Here is a 27,239-nt window from a genome sequence, read left to right as displayed (position 1 = left end):
TTTCTCTCATATTGTCACCTTGGTGAGCTCATAAAAACCAGAACAGATCCATTAAATGGCAGGACAAATCTTGACACTTAGTTGTGGAGATTCATAAATACCATTCTGGTGCTGCATCATCTAATCCATTTTTCTTCAAAGGGTTTGTGGCCCAGATATATCCCACTTAATGTCTTGAGGATTTATTAGTTATCATCATGAAACCAGGCAAATGTTGACATATTCTAGGGTTTTATGTCTGTGAGCATCTATGTGGACTTCAATCAAATCCAGAAAATAGATGCACTATAATTGTACTGTGATTTTCAACATTTAAAGTTCAAAGCAGGGTCGCCTTATTATGAAGAAAATATTTACAAATGGAACATTAACTAATATACCTTTCCAGTAACTTAAACGCTCTCTGTGATGTTTCTGTCATCTCTGAAGGGATTTGCATTTTTGGCAAATAGTTTTTAAACTTCCCTTCAAGTCGATTAAAGGGAGCCAATGACTTCTTGGCATCTTTGACCATCGTGACATTTTGTTATATGAAAAATCTGAAGATTTCATACTGAAGTGGCTGCCATGCTTGGATCCAGATACTTGAGCTGTTGAAGTATGCAGATTAGAAAACACCCATTTACCATTTTATAATCAATCTGAAGACTTAAGAATATCTATTAAAAAAAAAAAAAAAAAAATAGTATTGTACAAACCAAGAAATGCTTTGAAAGACAAAAACAGAATAAAATGGTGTGTTAAATCTTAATTTAGATACATGAAGGCATCAACAGGCATTAGCGGATTTTTGGTAATTTATGTTGCTGTCTTTGATTTCTTGTTCTTTAATGATTTCTCCAAATTGGCTGTTTGAACTGGTATTATTTCCTTGCCATTCTTTTCATTTTTACTCACTACTCACACTCATACAAATGTCTCAAGTCAGTCAAAAGTCACACAGCTCAGAGTTAATGAACGCTTAGGATGGTTATAGGCCGCAAACACAGAATAACAAGTGAAATGATTTTGACACCATTTACAGAGCCGTGGCTAACCAAACAGTCAAATAACACATGCTTGGATGGAGTATTAGTAATACCGTTTTGCAAATGTGATCCACAATACTAACTTATGCATGTGAACAGTGGTCAGCTGGTCAGATTAGTTAATCACCACCTGACTGGTCAAACCTTACACCAATGACTTTTTATGCTAATGTTTTCACACACAAACACAGAGCATTTCTTTCACTGTCGACTGTAACTGCTTTTTGCCTGAACTTCATCTTGATCTTAAACCAGGTCTTCTTGTTAAAATGTAATATTTTACTTATGATAACCATAGTGCCTGCAGTGTGTTACTTTCCCCTGAGGGGTCTAGGTGGTGAGGGGGAAGTAACAAAAAGTGTCCGGGTCAGAAAAAGGAGACAAGACATGAGGGTTAAATTAAAGAGTTTTATTAAAGTAGCTCAACTAAAAGAGACGGACAAGCCGCTATCACCATTTAAGAAAACAAACAAAACTCAGGCGTTGGTCAGTAAAGTCACACGTAAGCCAAAAAGAAAGAGAGCAGCTCACTAGCTGTAACCACTCACATGGCACTCTGGCCTTTTTTTTTTTTTTTTTTTCCCCACAACATCCAGTCAGTTTATTAAGTCCCAAAAGGTAGCAGGCGTCAGGGTGAGCATGGCCAAAACAACAAACAAAAAAACTCTAGAAATGAAATGCAGCTGGCTTACCTTCACAGAAAATCCCAAAAGAAAATCACAGGTGTCTTACCTGCCTCCCTAACCAAAAACAGGAGAAAAGGTTCCCAAAGAAAAATGGCTTCTCACCCCTACAGCTACCGAGTAAAAAAAAGTATCGACAACTATTTACATCTATATACAACAAACTATTTACAACACGGCAAAAGCTCCCAGAATACAAATTCACACGCAGCCACATGCACAGGTCGTTGGGAACAGGAAGTAGGCAGGGGCATGTCGGTTGAGAAGGGTCCTCATTTATAGCCGGCCTCTCCCAGTCCTCCACCAATGGTCAGCCTCCACCTGTAACTCACATAGCAGCAATAACACAGGACACAAACTATGCCACCCTCTGGTGTGGCAGACAAAAAACACAGTACAAAAAAAAATATCCATGACACTGAATCATAACAATGATTGTGTAAGAGTCGTGGTCCCACAACAAGAATAATACTCACACTAAGTTTACACTAACCGCGTATACCCATTATTATAATCCACTCTTTGTTTTTGTCCCCTGTGCAGGAGCTGGAGGTTGGTCTCCTCTCGTCTCAGACCGATACCAGTGGTTGGAGGTGGACCTGGGGAGGAGAACCCAAATCACTGCTGTAGCCACGCAGGGCCGCTACGGCAGCTCTGATTGGCTCACGGCCTATCTGTTGATGTTCAGTGACACAGGACACAACTGGAGACAACACCGGCAGGAAGACAGCTTAGGGGTAACTCTTCTTCCGGTGGCAGGATTACACAGTAGTGTTGGGTGTGCAACATATTTGTGCAGTCACCTGATGGGAGTATGGATGTTCATGTCAAGCCATCATCTTGTTGTAGACATGTTTCACTAGAAAAGTACATATTTTTTTAACTGATTGTGAAAAGATCATAGATATTTAACAAAAAGTGCACACAAAAAGAAACCCCCCACATGTGTTATATAATACAGATTTTAACAGCTAAAAATACAGTTTGTCCAGGCAGTGACACTCTACAATCACACACAGTTGACCTGTCATAGACATTATTTAACATTATCTGTGGGGACTGGTGCTGCCTGCAGCAACATGGCGTGCTCACCAGGAGCCTTTCACTATTTATTAATAATACATGGAACAATGAAAGGAACTTGGGCAGGAGTCTGTTGACGGTGTGGGTCTGCTGTCAGACAGTTTAGCCTGTGCTGACAGGAGGTTGATGCTGTTATGAGAAAGACCGCCTGGCGTAGAAAAACTCCCAGCTTTGATGCCTGAAAGATGTCCATCACCAGTCTGCAAGCAGGTCGCTGAATGGGCGCTTCCGAGCTCAGCCGCTTTCGATAAGTGTGGCGGCTCTTAAAATGTAAATGTGCAGAAGAAATTGGTGTGAAAGCTCGCTGAGAAAAGCACGCGGTGACTTAAATACCTAGTGTTGCGGTTGCTTTACGTCTAAATATATTCCCCATTTCTTTTTCTCTCTTTAATTTTTTATTTTTCCAGCGTTGTTTCAATAAAAAAGAGAATACTAGACTGGGAGAATGACTGATCACCAATGAGCAAAGTACAGATGTCAGAATGACAGGCAGCCATGCAAGCCTCGGCTGACTGAACAACATTTGATATGTCACGCGTCTCCTCCCTTCTGTGTGGAAGAAAGTGCAGCTTTCACTACAGTAGCAACCCAAAGAAAACTTTTTTTCCCCCTCACATTTGACTGGGTACAACTTTTTCACAGTGAAGGATACAAACTCTCCAAAGCCCTTCAAGTCATCACTAAAGAACACACTCCTTGTAGCTTAAAAACATGTTGATTTGACAGTCAGCATGAAAGGCGGTGAATCCACATCAGCTTTTAGAGCACTTTTAAAGCTTCGTATATTAGTCAGGCTTGCTTAGCGTCTCTGTGATGGTGAGAATTTTACTGCAAAAACAGCTGCATCAGTCACAGCTTCTCACTGACTTGTGAGGTAAAGGTAGAAACAAAGTCTCTACTCAGGTTACTTTCATTTATTTGATGGTTAGAGTCACTAACTACTTCATGGATTAAAAATAGAATAAAATTAGATCCCATCATCAAGCAAGTTGCATGTGGAGTCTTACTGTATGATGCCACATGTTTCAAATGTTTTAAAGTGTGATTCAAAAGGAGACTGTGCCCATAGAAAACAAACACAAAAATGACATTAATTAACCTTTTATCATTCACTCTTACTTTTTTGGATGTTTTCTTGAAGTCCCAATCTGACCATTTGCATTTCACCATTTTTCTTCAAACTTGAGTATGCACTAACTTGTTGTGGGCGGGTCTTCCATCCATGATCATGACCTATCCTTCCCCATCATTCTGCAACAAAGGAGTGGCTAAAGGAGAAGCACATTAAGCTCATGGAGTGGCCCAGCCAGTCTTCAGACTTCAGTCAGCTAGAAAATCTGCAGAGAGAGATGACATTTTCGGTGACATAAAAATCAAATTAGAACTTTCATGTAATGTGTTTTATTTCTAGATTTTTTCACTGATATTCTGTCTCTCTCCATTACGAAACTACCAAAGAGACTGTTCATTCCTTTAGAAGTAAGCAAACTTACAAGTTCAGCAAGTGATCAAAGAATTGTTATCCCCACTGTACAGTATATCTCTGGCTTCAACCCAGATACCAAACAGCAATCTCAAATCCTAAAGAAAGCACATCATGTCAGAAGCATGACCAAGACAATACTTGTCATTAAATTCGACCTTTAAGGAGTTATGCACTATGAAGGCATCCCTCAGCATCCCCAGGATTTCCTGTGCCACAAACATGCTTCTGGGATGCGATCCAAACATTGTCGGAAAACCAGACCACCATAAGAGGTATATCTGATTTTGGCCCATAGGGTGGCAGGCACAAGAGTTTGGTTGAGATTTAAAAGTCAGTGCGTCATTTAGAAGTTTTTTTTAAAGCCCACTTATGATAATTTACCTCCCTGATAAAGTAAAGAGGAGCAAATGAGGTTAACAAAGCTGGCAACTCTCCTCAGAACTTCCTAAGGAGCAAAAGTCATTAGCATGGCAACAAGTATATTTCAGCAAACACCCCATTTAATTTAAAGTGAATAATCTAGCTTCACTGTGGGCAGCTATGCAGTGAAATGCCTATGTTGACTGACATGTCACTTGAATAACGTGTCTGCCAACATTATTTTATTCCAAACGTTCTTTTCTTGTAGCTCCTTTTAATGAAGGACTTTATTGCATAATTCAGTATTTTTATATTGTCTTGGTGGTACCAACTACGCCAGGCACAGTTCCTCTGCGATTCCTTTGTCATGCCCTCTCATCCTCTTCTTCGACTCATTCTCTGGCCATTCCTCTCTCCTTGACTGAAGGCTTGTCAGAGGCTACTCATATTTCAAAAGATGCTCGGGCAAGTAAATGAGATGCTGCTCTCCTCAGCAGGAAACAGAGCCATTTGTTGAGCTTAACGCTCTGCTGCCCAGCCGGCTCAGCTGCCCAGCCGGCTCAGCCCTTCAAAGCACTGAAGACGGCACTGAGATCACAATTATGCAGTGCCAGAGAAGCCAATTTCTCTCACACAGTCACATCGGTACACCCTCAGCTGAGTCTCTCACACAAACACACAGGTAGCATCACACAAGCGCTCCAGATAGGACACAAGCAAAGGACATGCACACGAACACATGGACACCTACTCTATACCATATATGCAGCTTGTTCTTCTTGTTTTCTTCTTACACATATTATTGCAAGTGTTTCTCTGTGTGTGTGAGCCCTGCTGGATTCCCACAGGCAGCTGATTGGGAAAAATAGAAGCCATTAGTCTTTTAAAGAGAGGCTTGCTACCGAGACAGAATAGGTCCAAGTTATTGATCACTGGACAGAGATGAGGGAGAGGGAGAGACATTATCATTACTTAGGATCAATGGCTTCGGTGAGTTCAGAGTTTGAAAATGAAGACGGTCTCAGGGCAGAGGAGGTTTGGGAGACTTTTTCTTTCCACTGACAAAGAGATTTGCAGCCCTCGAATATGGAAAACTTTCAATGTATAATGGTCCTATCCAGCTTTTAGTCACCATTATGAACACTTGATGAGAAGCATATCTATCTGCTTTCCTGATAGAGGCATCACCCTTTAGTGTTTGTTATTGCTATTACATCATTTTTACATTATTACATTGTTGTTGCAGCAATCAGCTGACTGAGACAGAGTGTAAGAATGAAGAAAACTGTAACTGTAACAAACATGTAACTGTATTGTTGCAGGCTTTTCCAGGTAACAGTAATGCTGACACTGTAGTCCAGTACAAACTGGAGCAGCCGGTCATAGCTCGCTTTCTTCGTTTAATCCCACTGGACTGGAACCCCAGTGGGAGGATTGGCCTCAGACTGGAAATATATGGATGTCGATATAGTAAGTAACTGTGAATTAAGTGTTATGTAATAGCAATTATAAATATATCCAATGTTTATTTTATCATAGAATATTTTGACCTTAAGTGACATATAATTATGTTATCAACAGTTAGTTGGTCTTGATTGCCTGTCTTGAAGTCTTTAATGCCCGACTGGCTTCAACTCATTTTGAATGCTAAAAATGTAAATGTGTTGTGGCATTAAAAGTGTCTTCTTTTAAAATATTACAAATGGCAGTTTTGGCTTGTTATTGTATTAGAAGTATTTTGCTAGCAGCTAGTTTTGTATCTTAGAATGTAAAGTCAAACTTTAGTCAATTAATTTAAATCTTGATTTGTTGGATTAAATCTACACAGATCATCTCTATCAAATTTGGATTATGGTGTTTAAATGTGGTGCGGAAAAATAAGAAATGATCTCTGGAACACCTTGAAAGTTATATTAATCCTGTAGCATTATATACAGAACAAGATTGTTCATTGTTTTTTAGAAAAATAGATTTAAAATACTCCCACACACATAGGCTTTGGTTTGATTTTGCTCTGGTGTGTGATGTCAGTTATACAAACCTTTTGTAGTCAATTTAGAAACCATTAGTTCTGAGAAAAATAAGCAGTGCTATTCAAACACTAAGCCATGCACAAGAATTATTGGGTGTTGTGTGTGAGATGTACAGAGACCACATGGTTTTAATACAGAGTGCAATAAGAATTGAAACAATAGAAATGTACATGCAAAATGCCTTCAAGCAATCCAAGCATTTCAAGGCAGCAGCAGCAAGCTTTGCTTCTTTGTAACTGACTTAACTAAATGTCAGTCCTGTTACTTTGTGTTGTACCCTACCTATACCTATACCTATATATACCTATCTACCTATAATAAAGCTATGGTTTGTAAAACTGTACTTCTGTGACAACAGGACTTAAATTCAACTAGTGAAGCCTACTGATCAATCGCCATCGCCTCTTTATTTTAAAATATACTAAAGAAGTTTCACAAATCGAACATAGCATTGAACATAGCACCAAAAGGAATGGTCAACTCTGGGCTAAATCATATGGAAAAGTGATGTTAATGGGGTTAAATGTGCTTGCTGAGTAAATAATTTCACCAAGAGATCCAAATCTGTCTAGAAATATCTTACAATTCTGTGAAATTCATGATGTTAGAAAAATGGTGGCAAAGACAGAGTTTGCACAGTTGTGTTAGTATTTGGTGCTAGTATGTTATTTAAAATGAATGAAATGTAAAGAATAAAACTTTTCCCTCTCCCACTTAATTTTGTTCTGTAGCTTCTAGCGTGGCAAGCTTTGATGGGAGCAGAAGTAGCTTGGTCTACAGACTGAGTGTGAGGGCAAGCTGGACTGTGATGGAGACAATTTCTTTGAAGTTTAAAACCCTGAAGAATTCTGGGACACTGCTCCATGCAGAGGGACAGCGAGATCACAGCCTCACGCTGGTGCTCGAGAAAGGAAAGCTGCTACTCTACCACCTACAGGGTAGGACACCGGTCTCCCAGATCTACAGCCATAAATTAATGCTTTGTTGCGTTTTCTTACATGATAAACATAACCCCAATAATGCTGAATCATTCTGCGAAATATAGATAAATATATTCACTCTGTTTAAATCAGGTCTTTTATGCATGTGTAGCTTGTCATGCTGAGACACACATTGTTGGAAAGGTGTGACAATGGCACTGCCAGCAGAGATGTAAAACATACATTTTCCATCATTTGAACAGGCAGCGGTACCATCACATATACAGAAAGTCTGTGGTCCCAAAGGACTAGCACTAGCATTAGCTGCCAAGCTCTCTAAGAAGCCTCCTGTGACAACATTAGTTTAAACCCCAGCACGAGTCCATCTGTTGGCCTTTTCCCCGAGTCTGTGTTGTCCATCTGTCACTGCTGAATGTTTGTAATTTACATATATATATATGTGTGTGTATATATAGTGTGACCCCTCAGCTTCCCACTGGATGTACTGATGGTATAAATTTGACCTCTAACCTGTAAGAGTCCTATTAGTGTCCAGAAAGACATAAAGGAGGGTACGCTTTAGGGCAGCCCAACTGATTTAACAAATTGCTTGTTAAGATTTACCCTTTTGGAAAAAACCGTACCTGTCAGAGGGACTTTGTCTGCTGTGATGACGTGTGTTTTGATCTTAATAGTGTGCCTGATTGTCATGTTGTCATACTATATAATCAGGGACTATTTTGCACACCTCAAACAGTTTGCAAGCAACATATTCACACCAACTGAACATGGTAATGTTTTTGGAAGGACCAAATCAGCAGTGATCGACTTCCTGAGGACAATGACTGAAACTCTGTGCTGGAGAGTGAGTGAAACTTCAGATGTTTGAATTGAATTCAATATTTTGGAAGTTCCTTGAGCCAACTGCACTGGCAAACTCTGCAGCTCCACTCATCTGTTCATTCATTTTTCTTTCATTGTTTAGTTCTGCGAGTAAATGTCAGCTAAACACGCAAACTGTACAGTGTAATTATGCACTCACTCAGGGTCCAGAGCTTCCAAAATCCCTTCTGTGTATAGCAAATTTAATATCTTGCATGTTTTGTTCCTATAATGAAATGGAACAAGCTTGAAGTCACTCTCAACCCATCTGCTGGTTCACTTGCATGTTTGTCAGAAACAATTTTGGGAAATACCTCTGATTCAATTTTGATGAAACTCTTTCTACATATGCCTTTTAGCTCACTACAGTGCTTGTTTGTTTATCCATATGTCTCAAGCTAATTAGAAAGAGTGCTATATATCCAACTCTGAAAAAGTTGGGATGCTTTGTAAAATGTAAATGAAAACAGAATGCAGTCATTTGAAAATCTCAAAACCCATATTTTATTCACTGTAGAACATAAAACCATATTAATTGTTTTCCAATAAATATTAGCTTATTTTGAATTTCATAGCAACTAATTAAAATAACTGGCAACTGATCAGTAACATGACTGTGCATAAAAAGAGCATCTTAGTAAGGCAGAGTTTCTCATAAGGTAAGATGGGCAGAGGATCACCAATCTGTAAATTGTGTATTTCACAATAATGCTCATCAACATAAAATTGACTATGAATATGTCATCATGTACAGTACATAACATCATAAAAATATTCAAAAAATTTGGAGAAATCTCTGTGTGCAAAGGAAAGGACACACAATCAATATTGGATGCCTGTGATCTTTGGGGCTTCTAGGGCACCATATTAAAAACAGGCATGATATTGTTATGGAAATCACTGCACAGCTTGGGAAGACTTCCAAAATTCATTGTCTCTGAACACTGGTTACTGTGCTGTCCACAGGTACAGGTTAAAGCTTTATCATTCAAAGAACAAGCCACTGCCTGAACAGTATCCAGAAAGGTCCCCAATCTCTCTGGGCCAAAGCTGACTTAAAATGCACACATGCTACTATCCCATCCACACAATACCTTTTCAGGGAAAATCTTGCACATTTCAGCAGGATTCCTAAACCTCACACTGCATCTATTAGAGCAGCATGGCTTCATAATGGAAGTCTGGGAGCTAACCTGACCTGTAGTCCAGACCTTTCACTAACTGAAAACATCTGATACATCACGAAACAAACAAACAAAAAAAATGCCACAAAGAACATCCAGGACTTTTGAGCAGCTTGAACCCTCTATCAGACAAAATTAGGACAACATTCCTCTCACAGGAATCCAACAGTCAGTCTCCTCCGTTTCCAGATGTTGTTAGAAGAACACGGCATCCTACACAGTGGGAAACATGGTCCTTATCCAACTTTTTTAACATGTTGTTCAAAATGAAGAAATACTTTTTTAAAAAGGATACATCTGATATATCTTATATTTAATCTATTGTGATTAAAATATGGGTTTGTGACATTTGCAAATCAATTTTTTATTTACATTTGTTTACACAACATCCCTACTGTTGTTATCTGGGTTTGTACACTTGACCGTATCTGGCAGATACAGTCAATCACAATGTTGGTGATTGATTGTCAAGAAGGAACTCGTGTTTAGCTTTGTTCTTTTCTTGTCTTGTTTGTCTCACTGATTCTTAGCTATTCCCAGACTCTTCGCCTCTATCTAGTGGGGGGTCTCTCTTTCTGGCCGTTTCTCTCCCAGCTTGACATCCTCATCTCTCTCTTTTAATCTATAATATATGATGGATGCTATAAACATGTGTCAAGGATGAACACTGTGGAGCACAGTGGGTTAGCATAACATAGCCCACTGCCTGTGTGGAAGCTAATGAAGGTAAAATGTTGTGATGACCATGAAGCTACAGACACAGGACTCAAAAGCACAACTTAGAGAGATAGAATTAAAAGTAAAAAAAATGAAATTAAATAAACACTCTTCACTTTAACAAAAAAGTTTGGTAATCACTCAACCGCTGACAGGGACCAGGCCATGGCAGTACAGGGAATCTGGGAAGTCAAATTCCCTAAAAATGTACACTGGGAACTAGAGGCTGGAGCACACAATACAGTCTGGCACAGAAAGAGAGGTACAGCCATATTAAATAAACTCTGGGAATGGCACAATGAGGCACAGATGACACTCATGATGGTGGAGATGACACAACACTGAAGTGCCTAAAACACGTGTATTAAAATAAAATAGGAAACCATGATGAATGACAGGAAAGTAGAAAACATGACCCAAGGTGCAAGGCGAGACATCATGTGTGTGTATCTGGCATAAACAAGGTTAAACCTGAGGTGCTGTTGGACTGCCAGCCTGTCGTATTATCACCATATGGCAAAGCTCTCATCAACCGTGCCATCTGGCTGCTGATTACTCGCTCTGCTCATCAGCCAGGCCTTCCTTTCAGTTACAGCTGAAATTAAAAGTGCAGCTTCCTGAGAATATATCACTTTCCCTCAGAAAACCATATTTTGTGGTCCTAAATGAAGTTATATTCCAAAAGTGAAACTGCAGATAATTAATCATAGAAATTAGTTTTATGTGTTTATTTATTTATTTCTGTGATGTAAGATTGTGTGGTTATATTTATAACAGAGCAATAATTTGATCTAAAGTAAAACTTTCTTTGATGTAGAAATAAATGAACAAATAAATAAATAAATAAAAAGCACCACTTAGTCACTGTACTTTTCATTAATCACAGTATTCTCTTATCCCAAAACAGGGGACATGCAGTATAGTTGAAATTTTGCAGACTAGTTGTTTGGTTGCTGAAAAACTGAGTGAGACTCGGTACCTGCTCTTTGTGTGGGTGAAAGGAGAATTCAAAGAAAGATTAGGTTAGAGCATTGATGAACTAATGGTAGCACACACCAGAAGGTCAAGTAGGAGTATGATGCAACAGAGAGCATCCGGCTGTTAGAACTAATAATCGATCAAAACCTTCTTAGATGCACTATAAGCACCGAATTTCCCACAATTCCTGCCATGTTTTGATTTGTGGAAAACTGAATATTTTGACCATCACTATAAGCAAAGCTGATTTGCTCCATGCATATATTGCTTGAAGATTGTCCACCAGATTGGATGTGATACGAAATATGTGCTCTATGGAGAAATAAGTCCTCCAAACTGGTTGGCAAGTGGTTCCTTGGGTTTATGACAGTTCCTGGTGAAATCAGATGCAAAGAGGTTGCTGTGCAAAAAAACATCCTTACAGTTGCTTTGGCCATTAACAGGTTGCCATGGATGCCTGTAGTTTGCATGGAAGACTCAGACTTGTCTGCAAACACTCTACCTTCAAAGTAAAAGTGTGCTTCAATGGCGCAGCAATGGCTCAACTTTTACTTTGAAGGCTAACAATTTCAGTTTTCTAGCTGTGTTGCATTTTCCACAGTTTCACTGTAACTTGGAAAACACATGTCAACTAGTCAGTTTCTTTCATGCATACTACAAGTGACACGTAGCAGTCTGCCAGCAACCAAAGCCAGGTATTTGCAGGTAGGAAATATATGTTTTGCTTTAGTGCACAGTAGCTGCCAGGAGGGGGCACTGAGTGTCACTAGGCCTGAGAGATGGGCTTTATTAAACTTACCCTACAGGGGCACATGTTCGAAATGACAGACAAGTCAACATCATATGTTTAGTGATCATATGACAACAAAACCTGAATACAATACATGTTGTACCATTCAGTTCACGTTTCACAATTGTCAGACTTCCTGCATCATCCATTTACTTAACCATAATTAAAAGCATTTCAAGAGAAGACATAATTCAACTGCATTTCAGTGTTATATTAATGTTTGAAAAAGGGACCTTTCATTTACTATACGCAACATTATTCTTCAGCATTTGCCATGCACACACACACACACACACACACCTACACACACACACACGCACACACACACACACCCACGCTGAAAATCCCAGATTCCCACAGCTATTTTTCTAAGATTTTGTGAAAGCCTAAATTTGCTGTTTCCAACTCCAGGCCTCTCTCTGCTTCTTTACATCCCCTCACCCTAGTCTCACCCTCCCCTTTCTGCATTCTTGAAATAAAAAGCAGAATATTGTCCAATTCCCATTAGTTATGACTGGGTGGAAGCAGTTTATTTCCCTGGTGGTATTGTCTAGTATATGTCAGCTGGAAAGAGGCGTCATCTGCAAAAGCTGTCAGTCTGACATCAGGTCCCTGAGTGACGCCTGTCACATCCCTGCTAGACTCAGGCCGATAGTCAGCAAAGTGCTCAAAGAACTTGGCTGGGAACGACAGTAAACACAGGATTGCTGTTGTAACGGTGCAGAGATTATATTGAGCTAAGTTGCGATTATCCTAAAAATCGTACTTTGCCTCAGTCACAGCACTGACACTGCACGCTCTCTTTATTGCCCTGCCTCTCTGTCAATCCCTACCCTATCGTTTTTTTGCAATAGAAAAAAATCTTCATGTTTATTTATCAAAGCCTTTTTCATATGTGATCCAAATTCTGCCTCTGCTAGTTCTTTTTTCAGATTGAATTATTTACCTTTAACAATTGCATGGTATTCATCTTTTGTCTTCTTCCTCGCTCTGAATCTCCAAGGAGCTTGGAGTCTACAGACAGTGTAATTTAGATCAATAGCTTGGAGCATCCACCCTGAGCCACAGCATGCTCCTCCACAGTCAGCTGTTGGAAGACAAGAGAAGATCAAACTAACAGAGCTAATAGATAATAGCAGAAGGTTTAGATGCATTATCTAAACACTGAAGAATGTGAGAGACTCTCTGAAGCTTTTCACAGTTATCTCTCCCTTTTGCCGGCCTGATCCTGTCAGTCCCGGTCCTCTCTTTAACGGTGATTCGTGTCACTTCACGAGAACAGCAAGCTGGCTGAGACAGAGAGGTGGCTGTGAACACTGTGAACTGGGTAAATGTACAGCTTATAAGGTTGCAAGTGTTTTCATTAATTAGTGAGCAACATCCATTAGCATAAGTACACGTCTGAATGGAAACACAAAGACAGGAATAACAGACAGACCAATAGACAGTGACCAAGGAGACAGACAGTCAAACAAACACATGCAGTGAGACACTTAGACCCTCTCTGTGTGCCTGTGGCTCTCCAAGCAGTTGGAATAAATTGACTGCCTCATTAAGATTTATGTCCGCTATCCAAAACCATCTCATTTCCTCTATGCTTTACATTTATTAAAATGTCAGTTTGCTGTAATGTAGCCTGCTGCTTCATAATTCACTTCAATTCTGAACTGCCATTGGAAAGCTGTAATACACAGCAGTAAATGCGCTGAGGGCTCCAGTGCCTTTTGGACAAATGGTGTTAAGTATCACTGACGAAATTAGGATGGCATCAGAGATCCATGCAGGGCAGGCTGCATGTTAAGTGAAAGGCTTTCTTGTCTCCGTATTCTCAGCAGTGAGGACATGCTGTGTTCACTGTCTGGTTTCTGGCATACTAAATGGAATATTTCAGGGTTTACAGTAGCACGACTTTGCCACAATCAGCATTTTGCTCATTGTACAGAGCAGCAAAAGCTACAACTAGATCTTCCCCCCAGGCATCTGAACAGCGCCGCTGAAATGAGATGAATGTCTTTGGACAAAGTGTGCCAGTTGGCAGAGAAAATAGAAGACAATGAACTGCGGTGATTGCTGTTGCATTTGCTTACTCAATTCCACTTTGTCTGCAGCGATTTACTCGTTTTGTATGCTGCCTCCCAAGAGTTCCAGAGGAGCCAGAAAATGGAAAGAAACCTCTTACTGCACTCCCCTGCTGTATGATAGGTTACTTACTACTGAATTTTTTGGTGCGGTAAAAATAAAGAATGCATCTTTAAAATAGAATTTAAAACAATTAAAAAAAAACCCTCATAGTTCATTGTTTAAAGGCAAATGTAAAAATGTAAATGACTGCCGTCTTGTTTGCCTTTGAAGACACTGGGAAGTGAAAGAGATTTGTGGCAGAAAAAAAGGAGAACAAATGGAGGACTCTTTCTAAATATTAATTGACTGTGGATGGTAAATATTGCTATAACTTCTTGCCTTTCACACTTACTATAGGACTGATTTAGTTCATTTAAATTTATGGTAAGCTAAAATTAATGTTTCCAAAGAAGACATACTTTGTCTAGAGAGACAAAGTATGTCTCTGACAAAGAATTCAAAAAAAGAATAGGAATAGCATCTTTGGGGTATAAATGCCAACCTATGCTATAATTATCTACTACTCTGTGTCTACAAGGGACTATCTAGCACTTTGATCTTGATGTTGTTGCTTTCATGTTTTCTGTTTAGTAGGTTTTTAAAAAAACAGTTAAACACTTTTATGTTCCCCTCAGGATCTTAGTGATCTCTTAATTGAATTTTTTTGTAAACAAATGCAAGTTGTTGCCAGTGTGGTAAAGAGTTTTACCTTTAGACTGTACATTAAAATGGACATAGCCACTTTGACATCATCTATACATTTGATACTTAATTCTCTCTGACAGCAAATGGGACGCCAATTTGTGCTATTTAAAAAGATACTGTATTTACTGGACAAACTGAAGTATTTTGGTAAAACATCTTGATGCATTCTCAATCATCCAGGTAAGTAAATCTCCAAAAGTTGATTCTGTTCATCTGGACGTAGCGTTTTCAGTGCGTTTTCAGTGCGAGAAACGTTTCGTCACTCATCCAAACTTGGATGAGTGACGAAACGTTTCTCGCACTGAAAACGCTACGTCCAGATGAACAGAATCATATTTTGATAGAAATAACACAAATTGTCATTCAAAACAGCCACAGCCATTAATTATATATAATATAACCAGATTATATAACCCTAATATAAATAGGTGGGTAATAACTTATAAAAATGTATCCCATGTTGTTTTCAAGACAAGAAAACAAGAGAAAAGAACAGACCCAAAACATGTTGTATCTTGATATAACCAAGGCCGTTTATGCAATACTCAATTCATTTTGGATTTTTCATAGAGGGTACTGCATCTGCAATTTTGTTGTGCAACCTTGTGTAGGATAATGATAATTAAATTAATCTTGATCTTTTTCAAAGCCATTGATCTGTGAAATGGTTTGACACCATTGGTAAGACTGTGTGTCCTACCATCCTCATACACAAAGATGCAAATACATGAAATAAACAAATCTGAAACCCACTCATAGTCAAATTCTTGCCATGGATGTCTTGCTCCTTTTCCTTCTGTATGGTATGAAATTCCTCGTAACTGTGACTAAAACTAAGAATTGGTTTTGAGAATGTGTGTTAGCTTTGCAGTGAAGTTGTATTTTAAATGCTGGCACCACGTGACGATACACTCCTGAAATAATCATAACAGTATATCTTGTGATAAGACTTGTCTCTGTCATCCTTCATAAGCAGATTTAGAGCTTGAGTGAAGAAGCATAATGGAATAGCAGACAGAAAATCATCTGGCAATATTGCCTTGGGGACCTGTCCAGGGCAGTAGGCTCCAGCATAGTAGAGTGTTCAGTGCCAAACCATCAGCTTAAACACAAGAACATTCAATATTTGTGCATTCAGTCAAGTTAAATTAGGCTGTTATTGTAGTGTTACATAGCTTTGTTCCTTTGGATTGATTAGTTAAGCCAATGGCATGTGAGAACCGTAGCATGTTACGGTTCTCTTAAATTGAACCTTCTTTCTTTCAGCTTCCTAATAAACTTGCAGGTAAGGAGAAGGGGAATAAGGGAATCAAGACTGACAGAGAGTGAGAAAGAGATTCATTAATGGAAGTGAAGTGTTTCTATTATTGTTTTCTCTTAAACTACTTGTTTATCCTCAGCGTAAGTACTGGATGCAAGAGGAAGACAGGCTTCTGTTGATGGAACTAGGCTAGCTGTTTCCCATGTTCCTATCTCTGCGCTAAACTAAGCTAAGGTAGTTATGTCCTGATCAAAGCTCCATTGTTGAAGCCCCTGAAAAGTTGGTTTCAGACTGGAAGTAAGTTTGGATACTATTTAACATTAATCACGATCTCAGTTAAACTTAAGAGCATTATGTAGCCACTTATTTGTTTAGCATTGAATACTCACTTAAATCTGTTTCATCAGGAATGTTTGTGTAATCACAAACTGTGTTATAAAAGATAGAGACACTGATCACTTATTGGTTTGTGAATTTTAATACTGTTTTCCTCGATTTGGCTATTTTTGGCTATTTTAGTCAGTCCTGCATTTTTTAGGAGGTAGGGATATATTTGGAGAAGCTGGAACGTTTACTCATCAGCTAACATTAGCTAGCTTCATTAGCAAGGTGCGTCTTTAGGCTACAGTATGAGCAGAACACACAGGCGACTTAGTGCTAACGTATTAATAAAGTAATACTAGCATAACCAAACTGAATTACAATACATTTAACCATAGCACTGTAACATAAGATAGCTAACAGCCGGTGTGTACTTTTAATCCACTTTTGGTTCGTATAAAAAATACTGATGAGATTTATTTACATACATTTATTTATTTATTTTTTTGCTTATTTCCATTGCAAAATTGAGCATTTTAGCACAGGAAATAAATAGGAGCAACTAGCTTTGAGGAACTAGCCTCAAGTTGCCTCTAGACTACCTGCAGTTTTTGTGACTTCCATGTTAGATTTATCTTTCAGATTTTAATTTTAATTTGATTTAATTTGATTGTTAGTAGTGGGAAAACTGTCGTTGGACCTTTGATTCATAGCTAGAGTACAATACTAAAGACAATTTAGGATAAGTCTAATATATCTGTGTAACATTGCCAATATAGAAAAAAATGAAGTCACTGATGCAAACTTTGAATGCAACGTACTCCCTTGTTGAAACCTGAAACTGATACCCACAGTTTGATCTATTCAGCAAGTTGATCGCTGACAGTTATTTTAGATTGGAGAAACTAGTTGGTTTATGATAGTAGTGGTTAAAAACCTCAAACTGATTTGGGGAGCAGGCTTCAGATTTTTTGTAAGGTTTCTTCTTTCTAACTCCCAGCCACCAATTTTCCAGCATTTACCAGCCTTTTGCGTAGCTCTACCTCAGACCCCTAAACACACAATGAGGAGTTGGAATTCTGTAATTTGAACTGTCTTGACTTGGCTTATATCTCTCCTTTTGTTGTAGCTCATTCTGTCAGCAGAACCTCGTTTCCTAACCAACACATTGGAGGACCCAGAGATAAATCCACCTATCAGACCTACTGGTGTTGGGTCTGTCATTAATTATGTCCTGGTATCATTTTGTAGCATCATCATTTCTCGTACTCTGTCCTCCTCCCTCTCAGCATACAGAAATGTGCTCTATAATGAAAGAGGGTGACCTCAGTGACCTGCTTCCTGTTTTGAAACAGAGATTAAAAAATATCCCACTGATGCAGCAATCTTTCCGTGGCGCTTTTTGTTTTGATAGATTGAACACAATCCCTTCCTATAGGTGTTTTGCTGGGAAAAAGCACTGACTATTTTCTTCACAGATGTTTGTCCTTGTTAAAAATGTTTTATGGATGTTCTTCTTCAAGTGCGTTGGAGGTAATAAACTTCAGGAAAAAAAAAATCAAAGATCCTCAGCAGGAGATGCATAATGGGATTTCTGCGTTGGCCGGGGACGTTGCTCTTCTCTGAAACGTACCATGGCACCGACATGACAACTTTTCTCCCGCTCCTCTCTCCCTCTGTGTTGCAGGTGTGAGTTCATCCTCTGGTGGTCAGCTTCTCGTTTCCCTGGGCAGTCTGCTTGATGACCAGCACTGGCACCATGTAAAGCTGGAGCGGCTCAGCACTCACCTAAACCTGACCGTAGATAAAAATACACTGCAGGTTCAAATACCGGCTGATCTCAGCCACTGGCACATTCACACGGTGAGAGGAAACACACACACACACACACACACACACACACACACACATTCTGAAGCAAACGTGTCAAAAGCGCATCCACTCCTGCAGAAATATTCATTTGTTCAGCAGCGTGAGTGAGTTACTCGTTGAATAAATCAGACAGGACGTTCAAGTCATATTAGTTCTTCTAGTGAATGAAAAGGCAGAAGGTAGGCAGCTTTCTGTGCCAAACCAGCTTGAGAGGGTTATTCAAAGGGGCTATTCAGTGCATAATTTAACTGTGTGAGTGTACTGAGGCAATGAAGAGGTGTTTTTGAGCTTATTTTTCTGCGTTAAAAGGCAGCATACTCTGTGAATGAACCTCTTACAGCAACCTTGATGTCATTCAGAGGGAGAAGGTAATATTATTATAGCGTGTTTTGGAATTACTGTGCAGCTGACGGTGGCGGCTGTCCAGAGCCACGGACTGCAGAAACCCATCCTGTCCAACAGGAACTTTCATGGCTGCCTTGAGAACCTGCTGTACAGCGACATCAACCTGATAGACCTGGCCAAACACGGCAGTTCACAGGTCGCGATAGTGGTGAGTCATTATATTTCAGCATTTTATGAATTAATTTTACCACAAGCACTAAAAGTAATAGTGTGGTACAATTTTGCCTACTAATCGCTTGTCACTCATGACGCCGAACTAAAGCTGTAATGTTATTAATTTAAGTGTTGCATGTTTATATTAATAATTCTGAGGACAGCTCTTTGTATACACGCAGTTTTAAAAAGTTTAGTAGAAAAAAAGCAAAAGTTTTTGTGGAGTCTAGGATTGAGAATGACTGCTATATGTCACCGTTTAGTGTAGTAACTCCTTTCTTTTACACAAAGCTTTCATTGTTAAATATGTAAAAAAAACAAAAAAAAAAACATGGCCTCATCTTAGTGTGCGTAAAGGAGAAAAGCTGAGTCCAAGTCCAAAGCCAGCTCAAAGACATCTGTTCTTTCAGTACAATATTCATTGTTGTGTTAGGGTTCACTTGCCGGTTCATCTTCATGCATCTCTGCTTGTGTAGGGTGTATGGCACATTCATCTGTCGTTTAGCAGCAAGTGCCTTGACTGCCTCCACAATCCATTTGTAATATCTGTAAAGTATTCTAAATATTTTATTTCAGCTTTTTGTTTTGTTTTGCAAGAACTGCAATGTTGAGTCCTATATGACATTTCAAACCTACGAGAAAAGAAGAGATTTTTGAGCATACGTTGAAATTACTTCATTTTTGTGTACTAAGTAGTATTTTCAAAATGCATCTTCAGGAATCACTTCTTTTCTAATAGGTTTGTAATGTCATGAAGGACTCAGCATTGCAGTTCTTGCAAAAACTAAAAATTCAATATTAGTCCTGAGTCCAGTGACTCCACCATCTAGTCGAAGCCTTTCTGTGTGGAGTTTGCACGTTCTCCACATGACACTGTCGATTCTCTCCAGATACTCTGGCTTCTTCCCACAGTCCAAAGACATGCATTTAGTGGGATTCGATTATTAGTGATAGTAAATTTTGCACAGGTGTGAATGTGGTTGTCCATCTTTCTGTGTTAGCCCTGCATCATATTGGTGACCTGTCCAGGGTGTACCCAGCCTTCCACCCTGTGGTGCCCGGGATAGGCTCTAGCCGTCCCCTATGACCCTGAGGATAAGCAAAAGTGAATGGATGGATGGATAATTATTGTTGTATTGTTTTACACTTTCTTCTTACTCTAAATTGTGTTTGGTGATGATCCACTTTGTGTGTTATTTGTAAGAATGCATTAACATCTATCATTATTGCATCTCTAGTGAATAATTTACTGGGCCATTGCATCGATTGAACCAATGTGCAGAAGTTAAATGTACTTCATTAATTCACATAATTCACTTATCAGCTACACATTAGCAGTCAGCACTGGTTAGCTATTGGAACGGCTGCTGTGCTTTGCATGTAGGGATGGGTATCGTTTAGGTTTTATCCGATACCGGTGCCAAACCGGTACTTTTGAAACGGTGCCGGTGCTTAAACGGTGCTCAAACCGGTGCTTAAAGAATGGAGAACACCAACTTTGTCCAAAAACCTCTCATGTTCAGCTGTTTTTTTGTAAAAAGATAACAATGTTAGCCTTTTCTGCAGCTATGGGGCATATATGGTATCACTCTTGGCTGGAAGCAGTGCTTAAACAATGGAAAAAACACAAACTTTGTCTAAAAACCTCTCATGTTTAACTGTTTTCCACTTTTTCTTTGGTCATTTTAGCCTTTTTGGCCAGGGTGAAGGGAGTATCTGCCATCAAACAAGAAGACAGCCGCATGTAGCTATGATGATGTTTGCTAGTTCACCTTACATGCATTAATGTAATAACGTGGTTAGCTTACTCAACGTAAATTACACACGAACAACATTACGCTACTCACGCAGAGAAGAACGGCTGCTGCTGCCATCATCATCCGTCATCATTTCTGCTACACTGGCAGGGCTAGGGGCCAGGACTCTATTCTTCGGGTTTTTGGGGGATGTTGCTCCGGGTCCGATAACTGGCAACCCACCCGCAGTAGAGTGAGGTCTCGCAGCAAGCTATCAAATACGGCGCATTTCTCGGCTTTTAAAAAAAACGCTATGCGTCGCCAGGTGTTTCATCGGATTTGAGGTGTTACCTCCTTTGACAGTATCACAGTATCAGCTTAAAGCACTTGTTGCAGGCTGCTGAGTTTGCATATTTTGCTGTGAAGTACAGCCATACATTTGACCTGTCCTCCTTGGCCATTTTTAATCTGTAGCTCTGTTCTAAAAGAACGTACGTACCTGGACCCGCCTACTATCCTCGGAAACGTAAAATGATTGGCTAGAATCTAAAGTGTATCACAGCTCAGGAAAAAAAAGCACCGAAATAAAGCACCGAAATGTGCGCTGCTTTTCGGTCTGGTTACTACCGTTTATGTCAGAACCGGTGCCATCATGGCACCGGATACCGGTACCCATCCCTATTTGCATGTACTGTTTTTGCAGCTAGTAATGGTCTTTATGTGGATTTTGTGTGCACGCTTCCTGCCATTCTATGTTTTCTATTGGTCATGCAAATGTCACACCATGTCACCAGCGAGTGCTCACCAACCAGGAAAATAATAAATTTCAGAGCACAGCGGTGCCATTGAAGCGTTGTATGTGAAGGGCACTTTAGCAAGGTAATCAGGCAAATTTAAGAGTTTATGTTTGATTTGTTTTTGGGAAGTTTTAAAAAGTTTTTACAAAAGTCAGCCACAGCCCCATATCTAGGGTTTAATATGGATATGAGGGGTAGCATCACTGCAGCAGAGTTTTTTTTTTCCACCACTATGATTATTTATAGGTCAGTCTGGCTGATCCTATTTTCATCCACCAGTAGACTGCACCTCTAGAAAATTAGGGAAAAAAATCCAAGCACATCATCTCCACCTTGTTGAGCTGTTACAGAGCCAAAAAATGTGACATAGACATCTTCCACATATCGCTTTGGTCTTCCGATGCAATGTGTTATTCATAAAAGATTTATTCATCAGTTGTTTGTCCTATGTAAGACGTGGATGTGATTGTATATTATTGTCAGTGATCGTGGTCATGTGACCTAACACAGGTGATTAAAGATGGGAAGGTATGCTTGAAACATCATAAAGTACTAAATGCATTAAATAAAGAAATTGGAGTTCTGCAGTGTGCCAATCGTTCATTTTTTTCCCTTTGAAAATCAAACATTAGCTGCAAGTTCAAAGCAACTTTCAGTTTATGTATTTGTAGCTTAAGAACAAGTGACATTTTTATAGTAAATAAAAAGTCTTCTGTAAAAAAAAAAAAATTTTATAGAAAAATGGTGTTTTATTATAGTGATGATAGCATTTTCTAGTAAAGCTGTGTTATCCTTCTGTCAAGGCTGTCAATTTATTATGATAGTAATTAATTATTTAGCATTTATCATTCTTCTGTTAGAGTACTTCCGTGATGAAAGTTTGAACAAGCTGTGAACTTTTATTCCCTACGACAGACTTTTAGTGACTTTTCCCCCAGCCTTCCTCTTTGCCTTTTCTGCATTGTGGTAATTATTATGCTAATGGTCACTGTCATGATTACTATTGTTATCATCATTATTTTCATCATTTGCATCATCATCCTCCCTATTTTTACACCCATCATCATCATCATCATCAGCGTCATTAGCATCATCATAATCTCCTTCATTATCATCACCAGTGTCATCACATCTACATTCTGATGTTACAAAGCCCAAAGCAAAAGAGCTGCATGAGACAAGTGGCAGTTAAAAAAAGAAGAAGAAAACTTGAACCATACTAGCTTATACGCGGTAAATTCCATCATGGAATATTTGGACACACTGCTGTTTATAAAACTATATTTCTCGTGTTGTATTATTTCAGTTTCCCGATGTAATTAAGAAATTTGATTATGTGGCACAAATAGGCAGTGTGTGCAAAGCCTTTCTGACTCTGATGTTTCAGGTTTCCAAAGAAAGCCTTCAGCGTTTTAGCTGTTCAGCTGATATCAATATGGAAATACAGGTGTCCTTTTTCAGAGAGGTGCTGATGAGACCTTTGTGACACCCAGTCAAACCAAGTCAGCCTCTGCAGTCGATGAATATTCATGTTTTATCTCTTTCACAATCATTTCTTTCTCTCTCTCTTCCCTCCTCCTGTTCTCAGGGCAATGTGACCTTTTCTTGTGCTGAGCCAGTTTCAGTGGCTGTGACGTTCACTGACTCCCACAGCTTCCTCCAGTTGCCTGGCCTTACATCATGGTCAACAGGGCTAGTGTCTGTGACGCTGCAGTTCAGGACGTGGAACAAGGGAGGTCTGCTCTTGACCTTTGGTCTCCCGCAGCAGGATGGTACAGTTTTCCTATACCTGAGCCAGGCGAGGCTTCGACTACAGATCAGTAAAGCAGGCAGATCCTCGCTGGACCTCAGCGCAGGTGGGTTCAGTCACGATCTGGATGTTTTTCTATTCATTTGCGCATACATTAGAGTATGCTTAATGGTCACTTCATTAGGTACATCAGTTCAACGACACAACTATCTAATCAGCTAATCACTAATGATAGTAGCATGGTTGTTGGTGCAAGACCAGCAAAACATGCATGATTTTCCCACATCTCTAAAGTTTACAGAGAAACGTCTGAAAAAGATATCCAGTGAGCAGCACTTCTCTGGCAGAAAATGCTTTGTTGATGCCAGAAGTCAGAGGAGAACTCTGTGGATAGACTGCTTCGAGCTGACAAGAGCAGTAACTCATATACCCACTCATTACAAACGGGCAACAGCAGCAGAAGACCACACTGGCTGCTAACCTGTGACCTAAAAACAGGAAACCGAGGTTACAATCAGCACAGACTCACCAAAATAGGACAGAGAAGTTAAAATATTTGCGAATCTGATGAGTTTCTGTTTTTGCTGTAACATTAAGAGGAAGGAACAGACTTTAGTGTAAACCACATGAAAGCATGGATCCATCCTGCCTTGTATCAGTGTTTCAGACTGCTGCTGCATTGGTTTGGGGGATATTTTCTTGGCAAATTTAAAGCAGCTTTAAACACCATGGTCTACTTGAGTTTTGTTGGCCATGACCACCCTTTACGACCACAGTCATGTCAAACTGGTTTCTTGAATGAGACGGTGATTTCAGTATACTCAAATGGCCTCCACAGTCACCAGATCTCAATCCAATAAAGCACCTTGGATGTAGTGGAACTGAAGATTTGCATCATGGATGTGAAGTTGACAAATCCTCAGCAACTCTGATGCTGTCATGTCAATATGGACCAAAATTTCTAGGGAAAGTTTTGAACCTTTTTGAATTTGTGGCGCAAAGAATTAAGTTCTGAGAAACAAAGGAGGTCCAACCCAGTGCGGGCAAAGTGCACCTAACAAAGTGGCCAACAAGTGTATGCAAGTAAAAAATGGAAATGGAGTAATTTATATTTTTCTTATACTTGAAATTAAAATTAAACCAAGGTCACATCCTGATTTGAACTCAATCACACCCTGTTCTGGATTTTGGATGTGTGTATTTGTGTCTCAGGCTCAGGTCTGAATGACGGTCAGTGGCATTATGTGGAGCTGAGCTTCAAACATGATCATCTAAGCATCACAGTGGACAAAGATGAAGGAGCCACCGCTCACATCAGCGTCTCGGTTCCTCTCACCTCAGATAGTCAACTCTTCTTTGGTGGTAAGAATACTTGCATCATGTACTACTTTTATATAGAGAGATTTTCGGGGGGATTTTCAGCATTTCTAAAAGCTCTCTATGGTCAAAGTCAACAGATTATACATACTGTAAGCATGTGCAAGTGCTTTGCTGCCAGAGAAACTGCTGACATCGACAGACAGGGGTAGTTAAAATTCAAGCATGTACTCTGGTAATAATTATCATCTCCAGATCTCCTTTGGAGGTTTAGTGCCACCCAGAGAGGGACAAAGTCATAAAGCTGCTCGGTGGCTCTCAATCCCCACCCCCCTCTTCTTTCATCTTTCTTCTGGCCGCTCCACTTCTTTCCCCTCTTTCTTCTTTTTTTCCTCCTTTTTTGTCCTTACTGTATCCACTATTTTCTCTCTGTTTTTAAAATTTTAAAATTGAGGTTTTCTTCTTTTCATTTCCCTCCCTCCTGTTACTGTAGCACATGTATACTTTCTCTCTTCCACCCCTGCACATGTACACACATGGAGCTAAAGACAAACTTGTTAAGAGATCAGCTGCAAAATTACATCCACCTGCCTAATATTGTGCAGGTCACTTCCATGCCACAACAGCATATATCAGAGTGGGCAAAAGCCCCCTGGGGGTGTGCATTAGATTGTTTTCAGCAGATCCTCTGGGTCTCGTGGGTTGCAGTGCAGGGCCTCTGTGGATTGGGTTGTGGTGCTGGGTGGTTGTATACAACAATATTTAGGTGATTGTGTCAAAGAAACATTTACATGAATGCCAGGGCCCAAGGTTTCCCAGCAAAACATTTTATTGATTCATGTTATTTACTTGACCTGCCCGTGGTTTGAATGATGTGTCTGATTGGTGTATCTGCAGTACACTAGCCTACTGCACAAACCTAGTAATGAGGGTTGTTTGGACACCCCCTTTCCATTGACATTATCAGTAACACTGTACCTTAAATAACCCTGTTTGTCATTCACAGGATGTAGATTAAATTGATTAATATTTCTATAATATAATGAATATGTATCACTGTAAGCAGCTGTAAAAATACATCAATTTTTTGTTAATGTACAGGATATCTTTTGAAATGTTTTTTTAAAACTTTTTTTACATGCATTATCCTTTCACACACCTTTGCCTGCAGCATAAATGTTTATATACTGCTTGTGAATGGTATCACAACATTAAAGAGGTGCTTTCTAAGAGACAGCAGCCTTAGTATAATGAGCAAAGGATGGCAGTGAGTTGAGCTGTAGTTACATTCTTAACCTAATTTCAGGTGAAACTCAATTGTTATGACATTGTGATCAACACTAAACTTCCTGCTGCATCATCTTGACTGCCATAAGCAAAACAGATCCAACAAATTCTTCTTCTGAGCTTCTAAAATTTAAAGTGACAACGACCAGTGACTCATCTTCCCCCCCTTCATGTGGTAAGAAGTGCCAAACTGTGTGTCTGACTGACTGTAATTAGAGCAATGCAGAGCCGCGAGCAGCAATGCTGTGTTGGGTCACCGAATGCTGCCATCCAGGATCAACCTGAAGCATGAATCACTGATGGATAAAAACATGGGGCTCATTCACAGGATTGGGCAGAGAGGATTTATCTGACGGCCACCTCTGGACTGCTTGTGCTGAGGGCTTAAATCAGAGTTCATACACAGAATCCAAAGTCTGTGCAAAGGCTGATCAAAGAGCAAGATAAGGGAGTGGTAAGCAAAAACATTTTGAGGGTAACTGCCTAAGAAAAAGTAGATATTAGACCATGATGATATTGTGAGTTGCTTTTTCAAATGAATGAATAAGATGAACATGGACTGGGACAGTAGGTGGGGTGGAGGGCCTTTGTTGGTCAGCTACTCTTTTGTGCATGAGGTGATCAGAAAAAGAAAGCTTACTGAACCTTTGTGTTAGTGTAATCAGCAGGTCAAAATAGGTTGACAAAATATCTCAACATCTAAGTATTTGTGTTCTGAAAAGGCTGAATACTCTTGATTTTAGCTCTCCTGTAGGTTTTCTCTGCTGCATTGGGGTTTCAACAAATTTTGTAAAAACTTTGATCGCCTGGATATATAAATGTGTCACATTTCTATCTGTTCAACATTTGTGCTTTCATGTGAAAAACTGAAAGCACAAAATGTGCTCACAGGATGCTATGGAGTCTTCTGAAAAACTACGTACACCCTTATTGCTTCTATAGGAATTAAAAGGGGAAGTGGCAACCAGGTGCTGCTAATCAGTTCAGCTGGTCATTAGCAAGTGTGAACTCTATCAGATCAGAAGACCTGGTAGTTTGCTGATCTGTAGTACAACAGTACAGTAACACGGTAACACAATCTTTCCAGGAAGATACTACAGACCTCAGTCAGCATGTCAAATGTTAAAATTCACAACAGTTCAATTACGAAAAACCAAAAGTAAGAATAGCTTGTTTGGAAGGCTTGGAACAATGTCTGCAGGCAGGCAAGACCAAAATCAAGATGTTTGACCAAAATGCACAGCAATATATTTGGTAAAAACCAAACACATTATATCAGCAGAAACACCTCATACTAATGGTCAAGCACAGTGGTGGAAGTTTGATGATTTGGGCTTATTTTGTAAAAACAGGACTTGGGTCCCTTGAAG

At 39.6% G+C, this 27,239-nt stretch overlaps 1 protein-coding gene across 1 annotated transcript in view; it reads left to right on the top strand.

The window, feature by feature from the left end:
* LOC146369873 (contactin-associated protein-like 4) overlaps nt 1-27,239 on the top strand; it is a 118,831-nt gene that overhangs the window by 45,745 nt on the left and 45,847 nt on the right. Inside the window, exons 3-9 of the mRNA XM_084909336.1 lie at nt 2,255-2,448; nt 5,963-6,110; nt 7,405-7,611; nt 18,240-18,415; nt 18,831-18,977; nt 23,104-23,371; nt 24,478-24,627. Of these exons, the coding sequence (XP_084765462.1) occupies nt 2,255-2,448; nt 5,963-6,110; nt 7,405-7,611; nt 18,240-18,415; nt 18,831-18,977; nt 23,104-23,371; nt 24,478-24,627 (1,290 nt within the window). The remainder of the gene's footprint in view (nt 1-2,254; nt 2,449-5,962; nt 6,111-7,404; nt 7,612-18,239; nt 18,416-18,830; nt 18,978-23,103; nt 23,372-24,477; nt 24,628-27,239) is intronic.

This window comes from Perissodus microlepis, chromosome 17, assembly GCF_051167445.1.
Source record: "Perissodus microlepis isolate ML-2025 ecotype Zambia chromosome 17, ASM5116744v1, whole genome shotgun sequence".
Taxonomy (NCBI): Eukaryota; Metazoa; Chordata; class Actinopteri; order Cichliformes; family Cichlidae; genus Perissodus; species Perissodus microlepis.
The sequence above is the reverse complement of the archived record's forward strand: the minus strand, read 5'-3'. Positions and strand labels throughout refer to the sequence as shown.